The following is a 23,828-nucleotide window of genomic DNA, read 5'->3' as shown; positions in this document are numbered from 1 at the left end:
GGCTTAGGCTAATAAAGATAAACCGATATTTATATGGTATAAACACATAGTGCAGAAGAGGAAGTGCTATTGTATAGAATGGTTATAAGCATATGTACATATGTCATATATAGATAATACCTGCACATACACAGCAATAGGCAGCTTATGTAGTGATGTCAGACTTAGGCTAATAAAGATAAACTGGTATTTATATGGTATAAACACATAGTGCAGAAGAGGAAGTGCTATTGTATAGAATGGCCATAAGCCTATGTACATATGTCATATATAGATAATACCGCACATACACAGCAATAGGCAGCTTATGTAGTGATGTCAGGCTTAGGCTAATAAAGAGTAAACTGGTATTTATATGGTATAAACACATAGTGCAGAAGAGGAAGTGCTATTGTATAGAATGGCCATAAGCATATGTACATATGTCATATATAGATAATACCGCACATACACAGCAATAGGCAGCTTATGTAGTGATGTCAGACTTAGGCTAATAAAGAGTAAACTGGGTATTTATATGGTATAAACACATAGTGCAGAAGAGGAAGTGCTATTGTATAGGAATGGCCATAAGCATATGTACAATATGTCATATATAGATAATACCGCACATACATAGCAATAGGCAGCTTATGTAGTGATGTCAGGCTTAGGCAAATAAAGATTAAACTGGTATTTATATGGTATAAACACATAGGCAGAAGAGGAAGTGCTATTGTATAGAATGGCCATAAGCATATGTACATATGTCATATACAGATAATACCTGCACATACACACGTGATGTGAGAGGGGTCAGTTATGTATTTATGTCTCCCTCTTGCAGCGTGTGACTAACTCACTGACGGCGGGTCACATGACCGGGGGACACAATGACGACAGAGAGAATACTGACCCCACACCCTGCAGATCATTTACCTGCTGACAGGGGAGGTGAGATGGAATATGTCATAATAACAGCTGTATGTCCTTGTGACCAGATCTATCTGTTTATTTACCCAGGTGTTTTATTTAAATGCATTACCATGGTTTGAAATGATTAGAATAGGCTGATTGCAGCCTTACATGCCCTTGCTATTCTGTACATGGGGTATATAACCTATATATATATATATATATATATATTATATATATATATATATATTATATATATATATATATATTATATATATATATATATATATATAAATTTTATTCTTCTCAATGAGGCCAAAACTATGGATGTTTGTATATGTCATTTAAAAAACATCTGCATTCTGAAATTAACCCATATCAGAGAATATATTAAATTGTATTAGTCTGACAATATTCAAAAATGTACCTACAATTTTCAGCATTTCTAATCACCGAGAACGCCCACACAGCTGGCACATTTTAAGAAATGTGTTTTTTCAAACAGAAGTTACAAACACGCACCTGACAACTGAATAAAATGGTTTAGGGGTTAAGGGCTGTTAGGGGGCTTAAATGGTGGGTGGGTTATTGCTTTGGAGGCGCTGGTTCTTAGGGGTCTTCCCAAAGATTCCTCCCTGTGCTTCACGATTCTCCCAAAAGAGTTGTCTGTATCTGTTTAAAGCATATCACATTGGCGTAGTGTTTCCAGACACTATGACTATGACAATATGACTTTTTGTAAGCCATACTAAATTTTAACAGCTCTTGAAAAAGACGGTAAATCCTTTGAAACACGTGGAGCAAAATAAACAACAATATTTTATCTAAAGAAATTAGTTTTTTTCTTTCCTGACCGTTTTGTGGAGCCGTTAGTCTGATATTATTCTGTGAGTGTCCTGCACTAATTTATCTATGTGTCTGGAAACACTATGTGAATGTGATATGCTTTAAACAGATACAGACACAAGCACAGAGAGGAATCTTTGGAAGACCCCTAAGAACCAGTGCCTCTACTTGCAATACATATCGATTATACTTTGAGCGAGACTGTTGGAAGGTAGCGGTTCTAACCACAGGGGAGTACCCATTCGTATTGTATACATCTCTTTGTTTATCTTATTGCTTTGGGGGCCTGGCAGTTTATAGGTTAAAAGCAATGGAGTTGCTGTGGCTTAGGTGTTTGTTGGGGGGGGGGGGGTAGGGATCCTGTAATTCTGGTGGATATAATTACTGCGCATGGTAACCATTTACACCCACTCTTTTTGCATGTGATAATCAGCTGGTAAAATCATGGTAAATTTGTAGAACACGCTAATAACGCATCTTATTATAATCATGTTATGCATTCATTTAGCTGCATACAACAAAAAAGTATTTAATTAACAAACAGAAAGAGAAGCAATCTGCCAGGAATGAACATCTCAGTGGCTTGTTCTATGGACCAATTGGGCTTTTCACAGAGGAAAACTTTCCTGGAGTATATCGGTCTGATCCCAACTAACAAAGTCAGTCCAACCCCGAAATACCAGGCAATTCTCCTCTAAAAAATCCTATAAAAGAGTAGAGAAGGCAGTTCTAAAATGTAACATTTTTGACCATACTTTATCTGACCATGCTCCTGTGGTCTTAGTATTCGAAACTAGAAGAGAGTTTACATTAAATCCCTTTATTTTTTTTCCCAACATATTTACAAAAATCGGTAAATTTTAGAGCATTTCTAGTTAAAGTTTGGGAGGAATTTAGTTTGTTTAATAATCATTGTAGGGAAAATTTTCCGATATTTTGGGAAACAGCTAAGCTTTATTTGAAAGCAGAAATTAATACCTATGTAGCTAGATTAAAATAAAAAACATATATATAAAAGATAAAGAATTATCAAGCAAATTAAGAGATACCTATGTTTTGTATCAACACAATTCGAATAGGGAGAATAGAGAGCACTACTTTTCTTGCAAAAAAAGAGAAAAATCTATTTCTTTTAGAGCAGGCACAAGAATTTCTGTATAAGAGCTCGGCTAGATTCGCAAGTCATGGCAATAAAACAGGGAAATTCCTGGCTGCAATTTTTAAAAGACAAACTAAGAGAAAACCCATAGCTGCCTTGAAAGTGAAGGATAGAATATACACAAAACAGGACCAGATATAGCTTCTATTTCGGAATTTCTATACTGATCTATATACATCTCAAAAGCCAGAACTGTCTAATAATAACTTTTTGGAAAATTTAGTTTTCCCTAAAGTATCGGATACAGATCGCGAATCTTTAAATAAGCCGATAGAAGAACATGAGATTCACAAAATTATCACCTCAATGGCTAGAGGGAGAACCCCAGGCCCAGACAACATGCCTTTAGCGTTTTATCAGATCCTCTTATCAGAGATTGTTCTTGTACTAAGAGACCGCTATAAATTATATTTTGAAGAGAATCATGGGACATCTGAAAGTTTCAAAAGAGCCAATATTATTCTAATTCCTAAAACTAACAAAGATCCCTCAGAAATGACTTCATATAGACCTATCTCTCTGCTTAATCTTGATAACAAGATTCTGATGAAAATCTTGGCAGAGAGGATTAAATCTATATTACCTCAAATTGTCCATCAAGACCAAGTAGGTTTTATTAGTGGGAGAACCTCAGAAGCAAACATAAGGAAAATTTTGCACTCAATTTACCATTATAGTGGATGCCAGTCCGCTCTGCCTGAGGCCTTCCTGCTATCCTTGGAGTAGAATGTCCATTCATGATTCAAGTATTGGGTAAATTTGGTTTTGAAGGTAGATTTGTGGATCTAATCACACATATTTACTGATGTGAGAGCGTCTTTACTGATCAATAATGGTATTTCAGATTCATTTACCTTAACAAGGGGTACCCGTTAGGGCTGCCCCTTGTCACCTCTTTTATTTGACTTAAGATTGGAGCCACTGGCTATTATGCTGATGGATATTCTTCCAGGAATTAGCATAGGTAAAATGTTACTTAAAACTTCACTATTTGCGGACGATATCCTTTTATTTGTAATTGAAAACAACAGGGTGCAACAGCACTACACTAGTATTGAGGGAGATGCATATATATTAGAAAGGATTAAATTTCCTTAGCTTGAGTGCTTATGCATAAATTAACTTAGAGAAAAATTCAACATAGGAGTTGAACAAAAGTATGCATCTATATAGCACTTCTCTCTCCCTGGAATAACAGTGGTTATAACATCTTATTAGGAGATGTGGTTAGGTGATGTATTTTAAAATTTAACCTTTATTAGTTTAATTAAAATCACAGAACAACAACAACATAACGTTTAAAAAACACAAAATAATTTAGACCAGTAGAATGTTGTATTTGCCACCCCGTAAGGGTAATAATTTATAGTAGTGTGCCCTTTTCAAATGGATAAGATAAAGGCTGTCAGTTAGCTAATCTGAAGTCCATATTAGAAGTTGAAAATACTATTTACGATATCTTACTGCTTCTAATATATTAAAGGCTATATTTGAATTTACTTATTCAGTAGCAATTTATAACCGATTGCAGCCTTTTAGAAAGTGCTTCTAACAACTATGATAGAATTGAGCACAATTACAAACAGGTGCAAATGACTATATAATGCTAATATCTAAGCACCCAGTACTTCCCTAGGCTGCCAGTTAGCTAATCTGAAGCCTAAGTTGAAAATACTATTTATGATATCTTGCTGCTTCCAATATATTAAAGGCTATATTTGAATTGAGAATAATGTTCCAGAGCAGTTTAATGTAATACAAACTTAGCATTTGATGTCAGTATAATTTTCAAACCTATTTATATATCAATACGGGAAGTTACGGTGAATTGCATTGAATAAGTGGACATTACGAGCCACCGACAAAAGACACTTTGTTATATCATTTGCTGTAATCACCAAAGGACAGATACACCCTTTATTCCAATAAATTCACATGTACTTAAATTATTAACTAGAGACTTTGAATCTCAGTGAATGTATAGAAGTCTATATTTACATTAATTACTAAAATGTCTTTAGGATTATAATGACTCAATGCAAAAGATGAGTTACGAATAAGGTGAATTGCATTAAACAAATGGACATTATGAGCCACTGCCAATAAATACCCTGTTATATAATTTGCTATAACCACCTCTAACAGAGATTTCCTTTATTTCAATAACTATATAGTATGTGATCATTACATACACACAGGTCCTAGTGTATTTACTGCTCAGTTGTAGTGAAAATATACAGATACTCATAATATTACAATTACAGCTATCTTTAATATAGGGATATGATAAATTCATGCGCACCTAAAGCACTGATAAGTGACTTTGAATCCCAGTGTAATTGACAGAATTTTATATTCACATTAACAACCGAAACCTCTTTAGGATTCTAATGATCTAATGCATAAGATAAGATACGAATAAGAAACATTTCGCTTCACTATCTGCAATATCCATCCCTAATTAGATATATTCTGTAGCGTGTAAAATCATATATCACTGCACCACCTTACGTATTCGCGTACTATTAATATTTGCATATTAACCTTATCATAAAAAGGTAATAAGTATACGGTAGATACCTCAGTATCACTCACATTATTTTGATACTCATTATAGACATAATGATAGTATAATCAACAATCACTGCGGACCATGTAATCCACAGATCTATATATACCACGTATTTGGTGACAATATCACATTACCTTATATTTATTCAAGTGTCTCTTTATCCATTTGAAAAGGGCACACTACTATAAATTATTACCCTTACGGGGTGGCAAATACAACGTTCTACTGGTCTAAATTATTTTGTGTTTTTTAAACGTTATGTTGTTGTTGTTCTGTGATTTTAATTAAACTAATAAAGGTTAAATTTTAAAATACATCACCTAACCACATCTCCTAATAAGATGTTATAACCACTGTTATTCCAGGGAGAGAGAAGTGCTATATAGATGCATACTTTTGTTCAACTCCTATGTTGATTTTTTCTCCTTTTATTTGTATCTAACCCGAAGAACTATATTGAAGATATTCTTAGCCTTTTGGATCAGTATAGTTTAGTTTCAGTCTATAAAACTAATATTGCAAAATCTAATATACTATGGTTGAAAAAGATAGACGATTCTCCATTTCAGCTATTCACAGAAACTAAATCTTTGGAGTATCTAGGCCTTAAGATCTCAGCTAACCCTGCAAGCTGGTATGTAGACAATATCTTGGCCATCCTGCAGAATAATAATGAAACATTGCAGAGTTGGGCAGCTCTGCCAGTCTCCTTGCCAGGAAAAGTCAACCTTTATAAAATGTTCATTATTCCCAAAATTCTTTATACACTTAGGATTTTTCCTATGTTAATTAAGAAGATTGACTTATGGCAGTTTATTCAATCCCTGAGATACTTTCTTTGGAGGGGGAGGAAAGCAAGAATAAAATTTGCTAACCTATATAAACTGTACTGCAAAGGCGGTTTTGATTTGCCTAATCTGGAATGGTATAATCATGCAACTATTTTGCGTTTCCCTATTGATTGGTTGCTACAATCCTTTAGATATTCAAATACATTTCTAGAGGAGCAGATATGTTACCCGTACTCTTTGAATTTTGTGATGCATGCATCAAATAAAGATTTAGGGAAAACTATCTCTGCCCATCCTCTATACAGATATATCTTATGGGTATGGAGGTAATCAACAAGGCTACTGGGGACGGAATAAAGTATTTCTAAATGGTTGCCAATACAGGGTAATGGTAATTTTCCTTTAGGAAATATGGTTGGCATATTTGATAAATGGTCAACTACTAAACCTTTAACTATTGAAGATTTTTATAACAAAGATTCTAAAAAACTTTTTTTGATCAATTTAAAAAAATCCTTCCATAAATTCAAAGAAAACATGTTTTATTTTATTCAATTAAAAAACGATATCTATAGACTGACAAAGACTTTCCCTCAAATATGGACAGACCATCCATTATTGGATACTATTAACACTAAAAAAATGGTCTCTCCAATTTATAAAATTCTCAAAGCAGTGGAGGCAGGAAGACTGATGTCAGAACTAAGGAATTACTGGATAAAATTAGTGGGTCTGCCTTATCTGGACAGGATCATTTTGAAAAGTGTGAAGAAAACGCAGGCTCTCTGCCTTTCAACATATCTAAGAGAAACTCAGTTTAGACTATTGCATAGGGACTATTTAACCCCACGAAGAGTGGCTAAGTGGAATAAAGATGCTATTAATGAGTGTTCTAATTGTTGCTACGAAGATCCGGATCTAGGACACTTATTGTGGGACTGCCCCAAATTAAAACAATTTTGATTGAAAGTTGGCCACTTTCTTTCTCAAATAATAAAAATGTAAATACAGTTGGCAAAGGAATCTATCCTGCTATTCACGACTCATGGGGTAAAAAATCTGATTTCATTCTGACTGTAATAATAATCCTTAGAAAACTAATTTTTAATAAATGGATTAATTTTAGTTTACCCTATAGCTGCTTGCATATAATCATTTTCTTTTTGGAGTAGTAACTCCACTGTTTGTATCGCTTTTTTTTTTAAAATATATATTTCTTGTCTATTGTATAATTTTGTATAATAAAAGGAAAAGAAAAAAAGAGTAGATAAGGCGCCACATAGTGTAATTCTGTGGGAATATATATCAAATTGTGAGGGATAGTATACACTCACATGAAATAAAGCACTAATACGTAGTGCTGACTGAGCAGACTGGATCCTCTGAGCAAACTCTCCTCTCATGTCAGAGTTATGAAAATAATCTGTCTATGATGCCACCTCCGTTAGGATAAGATGTCATATGTATAACCCCAAAGGTCATACAATGGTAATCCGGTATGGCAGGTTTCTTCGCTACCACTTGATCTTCTTCTCCACTCTGAAGCAGCTTGCACTGTCTAAGGCAGTAGCGCCAGAAACCACTTGACCCACCCAATTCTACTCTAAAAAAGGGAAATGGCAACCACATTTCAGCCTCCCTTGGGGCTCGTCAGTGAGGTGCAGACATATCCTTAACTTAGAGCAGCTTATTTTAGCCCAATTGACTTGGGAGCAGCTTCTCTTTTTTTGTATGCACATTATAACCCTAAAACATACGTCTGGGGTTTGCCGTGCCTCTTGTTCAGAGAGGGATTGCCTGGTATTTCGGGACTGGACTGTACTGTTAAGTCAGATTGACCAGATTGATATGCTACAGGAAAGTTCTTCTCTGTGAAAGGCACATATTGGGAAAAAAGAGGCTGCTCTTGGGGTGGTAACTAGCAATAGAACAAGCTATTACGCTATTGTTCGTTCCCTGGTTGAGCGCTTCTCTGTTTTTGTATATACAAAGTCTTTAAATAACCCCTTAAGGACCAGGCAGTTCAGACTAAGACTTCCTCAAAAGACCAGAGCATTTTTGCAATCACTACATTTAAACAGAAATAGAGCTCTGTTTTTTTATATTTACCAAAACTATATATATATATTTTTAGTAGGCAACCAAAAGTATTGATCTAGGCCCATTTTGGTATATTTCATGTCGCCATTTCACCGCCAAATGTGATCAAATTAAAAAAAAAAAAGTTAACTTTTTTACAAACTTTAGGTTTCTCACTGAAATTATTTACATACTGCTTGTACAATCATGGCTCAATTCATTGTAAAAGCTTCTCTGGATCCCCTTTGTTTAGAAATAGCAGACATATTCGGCTTTGCCATAGCTTTTTGGTAATTAGAAGGTAGCCAATTGCAGCTGCGCACCACACTTTTATTATTCCCAGCAGTGAACGTGTTAATTGGGTAGCTTGTAAGGTTAATTTTAGCTTTAGTGTAGAGATTACCCTCCCACCTTCAGCAATGGATAACAAGAGAATGAATAAAATTTGATAATAGAATTACATTGGAAAGTTGTTTAAAATTGTCTGTTCTATCTGAATCATAAAAGACAATTTTGGTGTTTACTATTCATTTAAGTACTGGCAGACAGTCTGCTAGTATGCAGTTTTAGACCTTTTTTTTTTTATTATTATTATTATTATTTTCCTTAGTGTAGGATTAACCCCTTACCTTCCCACCTCCCTGATTCCTCTCAAAAAGCTCTCTAACTCCCCTCCTTCTAACTAATTCCCGCCATCTTAGCTACTGGCAACTCTTTGCCAGTACCCAATTATCTATCATTTTTTTTTTTTTTTTAAATGTAATAATAATAAACTTTTTTCTGTAGTGTAGCTGCCCCCTTTCCCCCTCCCAGATCAATTTCCCACCCTCTAATCCTCCCTCCACTATAGGAGCCCCCTCTCCCTCCCACCCCCCTCCAGCAGTGGGCCACCCACCCACCTCTCTCCTAAACCTCCCACACCACCACTGCCCGATGCAAGTCTATTTCTGCACTGCCCCACTCGTTGGTAGAAATAGCGCAATCTCGCTACTGTTAGCGAGATCGCAGCAGAGAGAGGCCCAGGACAAGAGCGTCGTACAGGGTACAGCTCTGGTCGTTAAGGGGTTAAATAATTTAACCTGTGACTTATAATACCAATTTGATTAATACTGATTATGTGACGCATATAATCTCTTGATTTGTAATCTAGACTATAGTATTTAGTTCAGATAAGTGGTGGCATAGATTGTAAGTTCCCACGGGAATAGGACCTTCAATTACTCCTGTATGTGTTTGTCATATTTTGTCTTGTCTCTTACAAGTTTTATATCATTGTTTTATTTAAATGAATTGTACCTATGGCGCTTTGTAAATAAAGTATAATATTAAATGAAAATTAAAATAAAAAACTTTAAAGGTCCCATTCCATCCCTTGGTCTTATGATTGTTAAATTTGCTCTATATAAATGCACCATTACAGGAAAAAATACCACCACCACCTGGCTAACCAGAGAGGTGAGCACTGCTGATGAATGTAACAATATACCAGCATCAGGGCACCGTGACCCCCTTTACTGACCTCTCTCTGTTTTTGCATGTTCTCAGTAACATTATCTCCCTCACAGTAGCATTCACTGGGAAATGTGACATTACACAAGGGCACAGAGTCTTCTGTTTGTCACAGTGACCTTCTGTCTATCTCTCTGCATGTTCTCAGTGACATTATCCTGGCTCTGTCAGTTATAGTAACAGAACCAGTCCCTGTGTCAGCGCTGAATGAGTTGTGTGTGTGTTTCAGGTGCCTATAAAGTGTGTAACAGAACCAGTCCCTGTGTCAGCGCTGAATGAGTTGTGTGTGTGTTTCAGGTGCCTATAAAGTGTGTGACAGAACCAGTCCCTGTGTCAGTGCTGAATGAGTTGTGTGTGTGTTTCAGGTGCCTATAAAGTGTGTAACAGAACCAGTCCCTGTGTCAGCGCTGAATGAGTTGTGTGTGTGTTTCAGGTGCCTATAAAGTGTGTGACAGAACCAGTCCCTGTGTCAGTGCTGAATGAGTTGTGTGTGTGTTTCAGGTGCCTATAAAGTGTGTGACAGAACCAGTCCCTGTGTCAGTGCTGAATGAGTTGTGTGTGTTTCAGGTGCCTATAAAGTGTGTGTCAGAACCAGTCCCTGTGTCAGCGCTGAATGAGTTGTGTGTGTTTCAGGTGCCTTTAAAGTGTGTGACAGAACCAGTCCCTTTGTCAGCGCTGAATGAGTTGTGTGTGTGTTTCAGGTGCCTATAAAGTGTGTGACAGAACCAGTCCCTGTGTCAGCACTGAATGAGTTGTGTGTGTTTCAGGTGCCTATAAAGTGTGTGACAGAACCAGTCCCTGTGTCAGCGCTGAATGAGTTGTGTCTGTGTTTCAGGTGCCTATAAAGTGTGTGACAGAACCAGTCCCTGTGTCAGTGCTGAATGAGTTGTGTGTGTGTGTGTGTTTCGGGTGCCTATAAAGTGTGTGACAGAACCAGTCCCTGTGTCAGCGCTGAATGAGTTGTATGTGTTTGAGGTGCCCATAAAGTGTGTGACAGAACCAGTCCCTGTGTCAGCACTGAATGAGTTGTGTGTGTGTTTCAGGTGCCTATAAAGTGTGTGACAGAACCAGTCCCTGTGTCAGCGCTGAATGAGTTATGTGTGTGTGTTTCAGGTGCCTATAAAGTGTGTGACAGAACCAGTCCCTATGTCAGCGTTGAATGAGTTGTGTGTGTGTGTGTTTCAGGTGCCTATAAAGTGTGTGACAGAACCAGTCCCTGTGTCAGCGCTGAATGAGTTGTGTGTGTTTCAGGTGCCTATAAAGTGTGTGACAGAACCAGTCCCTGTGTCAGCGCTGAATAAGTTGTGTGTGTGTTTCAGGTGCCTGTAAAGTGTGTGACAGAACCAGTCCCTGTGTCAGCGCTGAATGAGTTGTGTGTGTTTCAGGTGCCTATAAAGTGTGTGACAGAACCAGTCCCTGTGTCAGTGCTGAATGAGTTGTGTGTTTGTGTTTCAGGTGCCTATAAATTGTGTGACAGAACCAGTCCCTGTGTCAGCACTGAATGAGTTGTGTGTGTGTTTCAGGTGCCTATAAAGTGTGTGACAGAACCAGTCCCTGTGTCAGCGCTGAATGAGTTGTGTGTGTGTTTCAGGTGCCTATAAAGTGTGTGACAGAACCAGTGCCTGTGTCAGCGCTGAATGAGTTGTGTGTGTTTCAGGTGCCTATAAAGTGTGTGACAGAACCAGTCCCTGTGTCAGCGCTGAATGAGTTGTGTGTGTTTCAGGTGCCTATGAAGTGTGTTACAGAACCAGTACCTGTGTCAGCGCTGAATGAGTTGTGTGTGTTTCCGGTGCCTATAAAGTGTGTGACAGAACCAGTCCCTGTGTCAGCGTTGAATGAGTTGTGTGTGTGTTTCAGGTGCCTATAAATTGTGTGACAGAACCAGTCCCTGTGTCAGCACTGAATGAGTTGTGTGTGTGTTTCAGGTGCCTATAAAGTGTGTGACAGAACCAGTCCCTGTGTCAGCACTGAATGAGTTGTGTGTGTTTCAGGTGCCTATAAAGTGTGTGACAGAACCAGTCCCTGTGTCAGCACTGAATGAGTTGTGTGTGTGTGTGTGTGTTTCAGGTGCCTATAAAGTGTGTGACAGAACCAGTCCCTGTGTCAGTGCTGAATGAGTTGTGTGTGTGTTTCAGGTACCTATAAAGTGTGTGACAGAACCAGTCCCTGTGTCAGCGCTGAATGAGTTGTGTGTGTGTTTCAGGTGCCTATAAAGTGTGTGACAGAACCAGTCCCTGTGTCAGTGCTGAATGAGTTGTGTGTGTGTTTCAGGTGCCTATAAAGTGTGTGACAGAACCAGTCCCTGTGTCAGTGCTGAATGAGTTGTGTGTGTTTTAGGTGCCTATAAAGTGTGTGACAGAAACAGTCCCTGTGTCAGCGCTGAATGAGTTGTGTGTGTGTGTGTATTTCAGGTGCCTATAAAATGTGTGACAGAACCAATCCCTGTGTCAGCGCTGAATGAGTTGTGTGTGTTTCAGGTTCCTATAAAGTGTGTGACAGAACCAGTCCCTGTGTCAGCGCTGAATGAGTTGTGTGTGTGTTTCAGGTTCCTATAAAGTGTGTGACAGAATCAGTCCCTGTGTCAGCGCTGAAAGAGTTGTGTGTGTGTGTTTCAGGTGCCTATAAAGTGTGATGATGTTGCCGTGTATTTCTCTATGGAGGAGTGGGATTATATAGAGGGACACAAGGAGCTTTACAACGACGTCATGATGGAGACTCACCAAGTACTAAGGACTATGGAGATCCCAGGAAATGAGAGCTCAGGTAACGCTGTGTAGTAATAAATTTCTTACTCAGGAAACGCACATACACTACTGACGTGAGTGACAGAGAATAAATCTACAGTGAATATTTTATGTGTGATCTAATGAACTGTCTGATCATAAACTAGTTTTGTATTTACGATAAGTACAAATATTTAAGATATTTGGCTGTTAGCATACTAATCCTGTATTGTTCCCATGACATGTATAGGGGCTGGTGCTGTCTGTTGAAATACTACTGCTTTTTTTTTCCCATGTCAGGTATAGGGGCTGTTGGAATACTATTGTTGTATGGTCCCCATGTCCGGTATATGGGCTATTGGAACACTAGTACTGTACTGTCCTAATTTAATGAATGGGGCTGATGGAATACTAGTGATGTATGGTACCCATATCAGGTACAGGGTCTGTTGGAATACTAGTGTTGTCACCATGTCAGGTATAGGGGCTATTGGAATACTAGTGTTGTGTGGTCCCCATGTCAGGTATAGGGGCTGTTGGAATACTAGTGTTGTATGGTCCCCATGTCAGGTAGATGGGCTATTGGAATACTAGTGCTGTATTGTCCCCATGTCAGGTATATGGGCTATTGGAATACTAGTGCTGTATTGTCCCTATTATTATTATTGGTTATTTGTAGAGCACCATCAGATTCCACAGCGCTATGAACATAGGTGGAATACAAGGTAACATTTATAGTGATAAAATAGGTTGAGGGCCCTGCCGAGAGTTGCACTGTTGTAGTTGGTTCTTATGAAGGGGATCTGCAAACAGTTGGGCTCTTAGGCTTACATGCTAAGGGCGTTCATGGCGGATAGCAATTGAGAAGAGCAACTGGTATTAGGAAAGGTTGGTGTAGGTTGTATGCATCCCTGAACAGTAGAGTCTTTAGGGAGCACTTGAAGCTTTTAAAACTAGGGGGAAATCTTTTGAAGCGAGGCAGCGCGTTCCACAAGATGGGGGTATAGTGGCTATTTTATTTTGAAACCCCCACAAAATCTGTGTAAAACCTATCACATGGGAATTCTGATTGTTTACATCAGGGGCTGTATTTGCTGCTAATAAAGCAACTGATTCCCAGCTAACTCACTTTATTTCATGACATAGGTTGTATTTACTGTTGTGCTAATGTCATTACATGGAATGTTCCTTCATAATGTGACTGACAGTGATGTAGGCTCAGACTTATTTACCACAGATCACAATTCCTAACATTTTATTTGTATCTCATTTTAAAAAGAGAGCACAAAATCTGGTGATTGTGTTTTTTTTGTTTTTTTATTCAGATGAAAATGATGCTAAGATTTTATGTAATACAGGACAAAGAGAAGACCAGTGGCTGATAAATCTGCCAGAGAAGGAAATATTTTGCAGTATTAATACAGGTAAGTGTACGTGTATATGTGTGATGTGTCTGAGAGATACAGGGTACAGGTGAGTGTATGTGTGTGATGTGTTTGAGGGATACAGGGTACAGGTGAGTGTATGTGTGTGATGTGTTTGAGGGATACAGGGTACAGGTGAGTGTATGTGTGTGATGTGTCTGAGGGATACAGGGTACAGGTGAGTGCATATGTGTGATGTGTCTGAGGGATACAGGGTACAGGTGAGTGTATATGTGTGTGATGTGTCTGAGGGATACAGGGTACAGGTGAGTGTATGTATGTGTCTGAGGGATACAGGGTACAGGTGAGTGTATGTGTGTGATGAGTCTGAGGGATACATGGTATAGGTGAGTGTATGTGTGTGATGTGTCTGAGGGATACAGGGTACAGGTGAGTTTATGTGTGTGCTGCTGCTAGCACATTAGTGAGCTGATACACCCTGAGTTATCGGTCTGCTGCTGCTTGCACATTAGTGAGCTGATACACCCTGAGTTATCAGTCTGCTGCTGCTAGCACATTAGTGAGCTGATACACCCTGAGTTATCAGTCTGCTGCTGCTTACACATTAGTGAGCTGATACACCCTGAGTTATCGATCTGCTGCTGCTTGCACATTAGTGAGCTGATACACCCTGAGTTATCGGTCTGCTGCTGCTTGCACATTAGTGAGCTGATACACCCTGAGTTATCGGTCTGCTGCTGCTTGCACATTAGTGAGCTGATACACCCTGAGTTATCGGTCTGCTGCTGCTTGCACATTAGTGAGCTGATACACCCTGAGTTATCGATCTGCTGCTGCTTGCACATTAGTGAGCTGATACACTCTGAGCTATCGATCTGCTGCTGCTAGCACATTAGTGAGCTGATACACCCTGAGTTATCGGTCTGCTGCTGCTTGCACATTAGTGAGCTGATACACCCTGAGTTATCGGTCTGCTGCTGCTTGCACATTAGTGAGCTGATACACCCTGAGTTATCGATCTGCTGCTGCTTGCACATTAGTGAGCTGATACACTCTGAGCTATCGATCTGCTGCTGCTAGCACATTAGTGAGCTGATACACCCTGAGTTATCGATCTGCTGCTGCTTGCACATTAGTGAGCTGATACACTCTGAGCTATCGATCTGCTGCTGCTAGCACATTAGTGAGCTGATACACTCTGAGCTATCGATCTGCTGGAGTTTCCTGTGAGGAGGAAAGCAGCCACCTTTAACCTTTTGCTTCCCTGCGAAGATGTACAGGACTATTGTAACATATTTTACTTATTTGTATTAACTGCCCTCTTATATAGCGCCCTCTCTGTTCTGTTTTGTTTTTATATACAGGGACATAACAGTATATAAAGTATTAGTACTGGGTGCTATTGTCTGGCTGTGAAATACACAAACTGTTTTATGGTAAAGTCATACAAATTAGATCATTGAATTAAGAAAAACGAAATCTGCTTTATTTGTACAGACGCAGATAACGCTGATATAGTGAACATTAATATAACAGAAGATCTGTGTGTGAGGCGTCAGCTGGAAGCCTTAGATGAGAAAACCAATGACCGTATCAGCCCAGGTGAGTGTGCACGTGTGTTACAAGTGAGTGCATGTATGTTATGTGTGAGGGAGAGGGGTACTGGGGAGTGTGCACGTGTGTTGTGTCTGTGACATGCTGGTCTCACATGAGTGTGCATTTAGTGAGTGAGGGATGTGGGTTACAAGTGAGTGCATGTATGTTATGTGTGAAGGTGAGGGGTACTGAGGAGTGTGCACGTGCGTTGTGTCTGTGACATGCTGGTCTCACATGAGTGTGCATTTAGTGAGTGAGGGATGTGTGTTACAAATGAGTGCTTGTATGTTATGTGTGAGGGAGAGGGGTACTGGGGAGTGTGCACGTGTGTTGTGTCTGTGACATGCTGGTCTCACATGAGTGTGCATTTAGTTAGTGAGGGATGTGGGTTACAAGTGAGTGCATGTATGCTGTGTGTGAGGGAGAGGGGTACTGGGGAGTGTGCACGTGTGTTGTGTCTGTGACATGCTGGTCTCACATGATTGTGCATTTAGTGAGTGAGGGATGTGGGTTACAAGTGAGTGCATGTATGTTGTGTGTGAGGGAGAGGGGTACTGGGGAGTGTGCACGTGTGTTGTGTCTGTGACATGCTGGTCTCACATGAGTGTTCATTTAGTGAGTGAGGGATGTGTGTTACAAGTGAGTGCATGTATGTTATGTGTGAAGGAGAGGGGTACTGGGGAGTGTGCACGTGTGTTGTGTCTGTGACATGCTGGTCTCACATGAGTGTGCATTTAGTGAGTGAGGGATGTGGGTTACAAGTGAGTGCATGTATGCTGTGTGTGAGGGAGAGGGGTGCTGGGGAGTGTGCACGTGTGTTGTGTCTGTGACATGCTGGTCTCACATGAGTGTGCATTTAGTGAGTGAGGGATGTGGGTAACAAGTGAGTGCATGTATGCTGTGTGTGTGAGGGAGAGGGGTACTGAGGAGTGTGCACGTGTGTTGTGTCTGTGACATGCTGGGTCTCACATGAGTGTGCATTTAGTGAGTGAGGGATGTGGGTTACAAGTGAGTGCATGTATGTTGTGTGTGAGGGAGAGGGGTGCTGGGGAGTGTGCACGTGTGTTGTGTCTGTGACATGCTGGTCTCACATGAGTGTGCATTTAGTGAGTGAGGGATGTGGGTTACAAGTGAGTGCATGTATGTTATGTGTGAAGGTGAGGGGTACTGAGGAGTGTGCACGTGCGTTGTGTCTGTGACATGCTGGTCTCACGTGAGTGTGCATTTAGTGAGTGAGGGATGTGGGTTACAAGTGAGTGCATGTATGTTATGTGTGAAGGTGAGGGGTACTGAGGAGTGTGCACGTGCGTTGTGTCTGTGACATGCTGGTCTCACATGAGTGTGCATTTAGTGAGTGAGGGATGTGTGTTACAAATGAGTGCTTGTATGTTATGTGTGAGGGAGAGGGGTACTGGGGAGTGTGCACGTGTGTTGTGTCTGTGACATGCTGGTCTCACATGATTGTGCATTTAGTGAGTGAGGGATGTGGGTTACAAGTGAGTGCATGTATGTTGTGTGTGAGGGAGAGGGGTACTGGGGAGTGTGCACGTGTGTTGTGTCTGTGACATGCTGGTCTCACATGAGTGTGCATGTGTGTTGTGTCTGTGACATGCTGGTTGCACATGAGTCTCCATTTAGTGAGTGAGGGATGTGGGTTACAAGTGAGTGCATGTATGTTGTGTGTGAGGGAGAGAGGTACTGGGGAGTGTGCATGTTTGATGTGTCTGAGGGATACAGGGTACAGGTGAGTGTATGAATGTGTGTGATGTGTCTGAAGGATACAGGGTACAGGTGAGTGTATGTGTGTGATGTGTATGAGGGATACAGGGTACAGGTGAGTGTATGTGTGTGATGTGTCTGAGGGATACAGGGTACAGGGGAGAGTATGTGTGTGATGTGTCTGAGGGATACAGGGTACAGGTGAGTGTATGTGTGTGATGTGTCTGAGGGATACAGGGTACAGGTGAGTGTGTGTGATGTGTGAGGGATACAGGGTACAGGTGAGTGTATGTGTGTGACGTGTCTGAGGGATACAGGGTACAGATGAGTGTATGTGTGTAATGTGTCTGAGGGATACAGGGTACAGGTGAGTGTATGTGTGTGATGTGTCTGAGGGATACAGGGTACAGGTGAGTGTATGTGTGTGATGTGTCTGAGGGATACAGGGTACAAGTGAGTGTATGTGTGTGACGTGTCTGAGGGATACATGGTACAGATGAGTGTATGTGTGTGATGTGTCTGAGGGATACAGGGTACAGATGAGTGTATGTGTGTGATGTGTCTGAGGGATACAGGGTACAGGTGAGTGTATATGTGTGTGATGTGTCTGAGGGATACAGGGTACAGGTGAGTGTATGTGTGTGAGGTGTCTAAGGGGTACAGGGTACAGGTGAGTGTATGATGTGTGATGTATCTGAGGGATACAGGGTACAGGTGAGTGTATGTGTGTGATGTGTCTGAGGGATACAGGGTACATGTGAGTGTATGTGTGTGATGTGTCTGAGGGATACAGGGTACATGTGAGTGTGTGTGTGTGATGTGTCTGAGGGCTACAGGGTACAGGTGAGTGTATGTGTGTGATCTGTCTGAGGGATACAGGGTACAGGTGAGTGTATATGTGTGATGTGTCTGAGGGATACAGGGTACAGGTGAGTGTATGTGTGTGATGTGTCTGAGGGATACATGGTACAGGTAAGTGTATGTGTGTGATGTGTCTGAGGGATGCAGGGCACAGGTGAGTGTATATGAGTGATGTGTCTAAGGGATACATGGTACAGGTGAGTGTATGTGTGTGATATGTCTGTATGTCTAAGGGATACATAGTACAGGTGAGTGTATGTGTGTGATGTGTCTGAGGGATACAGGTGAGTATATGTGTGTGATATGTCTGAGGGATACAGGGTACAGGTTAGTGTACATGTGTGATGTGTCTAAGGGATACAGGGTACAGGTGAGTGTATGTGTGTGATGTGTCGAGGGATACAGGTTACAGGTGAGTGTACGTGTGTGATGTGTCTGAGGGATACAGGGTACAGGTGAGTGTATGTTTGTGATGTGTCTGAGGGATGCAGGGTACAGGTGAGTGTATGTGTGTGATGTGTCTGAGGGATACAGGGTACAGTCGAGTGTACATGTGGCATGTGTCTGAGGGGTACAGATGAGTGTATATGTGGGTCATTTAGATATTACAATTTACTTGTGCAGTGCTATAATGTGACTATATTTATATGCTCTATACGGGTGATGTTATGACTGAAGACGTACTTAATGCTGATTTAAGTCTGTATCTAAATAGTCAACTGGAAGCTGTGAAGCAGGAAATCATTGACAATATCAGTACAGGTGAGTGCCCAGGGACCTTTTTATTTTGGGAGAGGAACAGTTTTTTGAGCCCTCATCTGTATTTTATGTAGAACTGAAATCCAATAAGCGGCATGAAACACATAAGGATTGTCTAGTGGACTCTCCACCTATGAACTTTTTAACTCAGTTTCATTAAAAGTTATTTCTCCTGTTATGTGTAGTCAGTCCACGGGTCATCCATTACTTATGGGATTATATCTCCTCCCTAACAGGAAGTGCAAGAGGATCACCCAAGCAGAGCTGCTATATAGCTCCTCCCCTCTGCGTCATACCCAGTCATTCTCTTGCACCTAACTAATAGATAGGACGTGTGAGAGGACTGTGGTTGTTAAACTTAGTTTTTATTTCTTCAATCAAAAGTTTGTTATTTTAAACAGCACCGGAGTGTGTTGTTCTTTCTCAGGCAGCATTAGAAGAAGAATCTACCTGAGTTTGTGTATGATCTTAGCGGTCGTAACTAAGATCCATTTGCTGTTCTCGGCCATTCTGAGGAGTGAGGTATCTTCAGAACAGGGGACAGCGGGCAGGGTTCACCTGCAAGGAGGTATGTTGCAGTATATTATTTTCTAAGGAATGGAATTGACTGAGAAAATACTGCTGATACCGATGTAATGTAAGTGCAGCCTTAAATGCAGTAGTAGTGACTGGTATCAGGCTGATATGTATGTATGTTTACACTGAGGTATTTCTAGGGAATGGAACTTCACTAAGAAAATACTGTATACATTTAACTTATATTTGAGCCTCCACTGCAGTGAAAGCGACTAGCAGCAGGCTTATTAATAACATTTCATAATTTTATATTTAAACGTTTACTGGCATGTTAATCGTTTTTCTCTGAGGTACTTGGTGATAAAACTTTATGGGCATTATTTTTCCACATGGCTGTCGTTTGTTTATGAATAAAATCAGTTTACTGAGCTTTCCCCACTGTTGTATTATGAGTAGGAGGGGCCTATTTTGGCGCTTTATTGCGCAGTAAAAATTCAGTCACAGTCTTCCTATTTCTTCCTCCATGATCCAGGACGTCTCTACAGAGCCCAGGGGTCTCCAAAACTAGTTTTGAGGGAGGTAATCACTCACAGCAGACCTGTGAGACTGTGTTTTGACTGTGATAAAAACGCTTATATTAAATTGTTATCCGTTTTTGGGTGCTAAGGGGTTAATCATCCATTTGCTGGTGGGTGCAATCCTTTGCTAACTTAATGCATTTACTGTGAAAATTTGGTTGCTATAACTAATTTGGTTCATTGTTATTTCAACTGTGACAGTTTTTTGTGCTTCTTAAAGGCACAGTAACCTTTTTTATATTGCTTGTAAATTTATTTGAAAAGTATTTTCCAAGCTTGCTAGTCTAATTGCTAGTTTGTTTAAACATGTCTGACACAGAGGAATCTCTTTGTGCAATATGTTTAAAGGCCAATGTGGAGCCCAATAGAAATTTGTGTACTAATTGCATTGATGCTACTTTAAATAAAAGCCAATCTGTACATGTAAAGAAAATTTCACCAGACAACGAGGGGGAAGTTATGCCGACTAACTCTCCTCACGTGTCAGTACCTTCGTCTCCCAATCAGGAGGTGCGTGATATTGTGGCGCCAAGTACATCAGGGCGGCCCATACAAATCACTTTGCAAGACATGGCTAATGTTATGACTGAAGTATTATCTAAATTGCCAGAATTTAGGGGTAAACGCGACCACTCTGGGGTGAGAACAGAGTGCGCTGATAATAATAGAGCCATGTCTGATACTGCGTCACAATTTGCAGAACATGAGGACGGAGAGCTTCATTCTGTGGGTGACGGATCTGATCCAAGTAAACTGGACTCAGACATTTCAAATTTTAAATTTAAGCTTGAGAACCTCCGTGTTTTACTAGGGGAGGTTTTAGCGGCTCTGAATGATTGTAACACGGTTGCAATTCCAGAGAAATTATGTAGGCTGGATAGATACTATGCGGTACCGGTGTGTACTGATGTATTTCCTATACCTAAGAGGCTTACAGAAATTATTAACAAGGAGTGGGATAGACCCGGTGTGCCTTTTTCACCCCCTCCTATATTTAGAAAAATGTTTCCAATAGACGCCACCACACGGGACTTATGGCAGACGGTTCCTAAGGTGGAGGTAGCAGTTTCTACTCTGGCTAAGCGCACCACTATCCCGGTGGAGGATAGCTGTGCTTTTTCAGATCCAATGGATAAAAAGTTAGAGGGTTACCTTAAGAAAATGTTTGTTCAACAAGGTTTTATATTACAACCCCTTGCATGCATTGCGCCTGTCACGGCTGCAGCGGCATTCTGGTTTGAGTCTCTGGAAGAGACCATTAGCTCAGCTCCATTGGATGAGATTATAGACAAGCTTAAAGTCCTTAAGCTAGCTAATTCATTTATTTCTGATGCCGTAGTACATTTAACTAAGCTTACGGCTAAGAACTCCGGATTCACCATTCAAGCGCGTAGAGCACTGTGGCTTAAATCCTGGTCAGCCGATGTGACTTCTAAATCTAAATTGCTTAACATACCTTTCAAAGGGCAGACATTATTCGGGCCCGGTTTGAAAGAAATTATCGCTGACATTACTGGAGGTAAGGGCCATGCCCTGCCTCAAGACAGGGCCAATCCAAGGGCTAAACAGTCTAATTTTCGTGCCTTTCGTAACTTCAAGGCAGGAGCAGCATCAACTTCCTCCGCTCCAAAACAGGAAGGAACTGTTGCTCGCTACAGACAGGGCTGGAAACCTAACCAGTCCTGGAACAAGGGCAAGCAGGCCAGAAAGCCTGCTGCTGCCCCTAAGACAGCATGAAGTGAGGGCCCCCGATCCGGAAACGGATCTAGTGGGGGGCAGACTTTCTCTCTTCGCCCAGGCTTGGGCAAGAGATGTCCAGGATCCCTGGGCGTTAGAGATCATATCTCAGGGATATCTTCTGGACTTCAAAGCTTCTCCTCCAAAAGGGAGATTTCATCTTTCAAGGTTGTCAGCAAACCAGATAAAGAAAGAGGCGTTTCTACGCTGTGTACAAGACCTTTTACTAATGGGAGTGATCCACCCAGTTCCGCGGTCGGAACACGGACAAGGGTTTTACTCAAATCTGTTTGTGGTTCCCAAAAAAGAGGGAACCTTCAGACCAATTTTGGACTTAAAGATCCTAAACAAATTCCTAAGAGTTCCATCGTTCAAAATGGAAACTATTCGGACAATCTTACCTATGATCCAAGAGGGTCAGTACATGACCACAGTGGATTTAAAGGATGCCTACCTTCACATACCGATTCACAAGGATCATTATCGGTACCTAAGGTTTGCCTTCCTAAACAGGCATTACCAGTTTGTAGCTCTTCCCTTCGGGTTAGCTACGGCCCCAAGAATCTTTACAAAGGTTCTGGGCTCTCTTCTGGCGGTACTAAGACCGCGAGGAATATCGGTAGCTCCGTACCTAGACGACATTCTGATACAAGCGTCAAGTTTCCAAACTGCCAAGTCTCATACAGAGTTAGTTCTGGCATTTCTAAGGTCGCATGGGTGGAAGGTGAACGTAGAAAAGAGTTCTCTATTGCCACTCACAAGAGTTCCCTTCTTGGGGACTCTTATAGATTCTGTAGAAATGAAAATTTACCTGACAGAGGACAGGTTAACAAGACTTCTAAATGCTTGCCGTGTCCTTCATTCCATTCAACACCCGTCAGTGGCTCAATGCATGGAGGTAATCGGCTTAATGGTAGCGGCAATGGACATAGTACCTTTTGCACGCCTGCATCTCAGACCACTGCAATTGTGCATGCTAAGTCAGTGGAATGGGGATTACTCAGATTTGTCCCCTATGCTGAATCTGGATCAAGAGACCAGAGATTCTCTTCTATGGTGGCTTTCTCGGCCACATCTGTCCAGGGGGATGCCCTTCAGCAGGCCAGATTGGACGATTGTAACAACAGACGCCAGCCTGCTAGGTTGGGGCGCTGTCTGGAATTCCCTGAAGTCTCAGGGATCATGGACTCAGGAGGAGAGACTCCTTCCAATAAACATTCTGGAATTAAGAGCAGTTTTCAATGCCCTTCTGGCTTGGCCTCAATTAGCAACTCTGAGGTTCATCAGGTTTCAGTCGGACAACATCACGACTGTGGCTTACATCAACCATCAGGGAGGGACAAGGAGTTCCCTAGCGATGATGGAAGTCTCAAAGATAATTCGCTGGGCAGAGTCTCACTCTTGCCACCTGTCAGCGATCCACATCCCAGGCGTGGAGAACTGGGAGGCGGATTTCCTAAGTCGTCAGACTTTTCATCCGGGGGAGTGGGAACTTCATCCGGAGGTATTTGCCCAACTGCTTTGGCGTTGGGGCAAACCAGATCTGGATCTCATGGCGTCTCGCCAGAACGCCAAGCTTCCTTGTTACGGATCCAGGTCCAGGGACCCGGGAGCGGTACTGATAGATGCTCTGACAGCACCTTGGGTCTTCAACATGGCTTATGTGTTTCCACCCTTCCCGATACTTCCTCGATTGATTGCCAGGATCAAACAGGAGAGAGCATCGGTGATTCTAATAGCGCCTGCGTGGCCACGCAGGACCTGGTATGCAGATCTAGTGGACATGTCGTCCTGTCCACCATGGTCTCTGCCTCTGAGACAGGACCTTCTGATTCAGGGTCCTTTCAAACATCCAAATCTAATTTCTCTGAGGCTGACTGCATGGAGATTGAACGCTTGAGTCTATCAAAGCGTGGATTCTCGGAGTCAGTGATTGATACCTTAATACAGGCTAGGAAACCTGTTACCAGGAAAATTTACCATAAAATATGGCGTAAATACTTGCATTGGTGCGAATCCAAGAGTTACTCATGGAGTAAGGTTAGGATTCCTTGGATATTGTCTTTTCTACAAGAAGGTTTAGAAAAGGGTTTATCTGCTAGTT

The 23,828-nt window shown here is 41.1% G+C and overlaps 1 protein-coding gene across 2 annotated transcripts in view; it reads left to right on the top strand.

The window, feature by feature from the left end:
• Positions 1-23,828, top strand: part of LOC128666711 (oocyte zinc finger protein XlCOF6.1-like) — a 101,987-nt gene that overhangs the window by 29,002 nt on the left and 49,157 nt on the right. The window contains exons 3-6 of one of the 2 annotated variants that reach the window (XM_053721453.1): positions 827-933; positions 12,466-12,613; positions 13,932-13,997; positions 15,456-15,560. In XM_053721453.1, coding sequence (XP_053577428.1) covers positions 12,505-12,613; positions 13,932-13,997; positions 15,456-15,560 — 280 coding nt within the window. In that variant the 5' untranslated portion in view covers positions 827-933; positions 12,466-12,504. Of the gene's footprint in view, positions 1-826; positions 934-12,465; positions 12,614-13,898; positions 13,998-15,455; positions 15,561-23,828 lie in introns of both variants that reach the window. The other variant, XM_053721452.1, reaches the window with a different exon arrangement.

This window comes from Bombina bombina, chromosome 7 (assembly GCF_027579735.1).
Source record: "Bombina bombina isolate aBomBom1 chromosome 7, aBomBom1.pri, whole genome shotgun sequence".
Classification (NCBI taxonomy): domain Eukaryota; kingdom Metazoa; phylum Chordata; class Amphibia; order Anura; family Bombinatoridae; genus Bombina; species Bombina bombina.
This window is presented reverse-complemented; position numbering and strand designations above follow the sequence as displayed.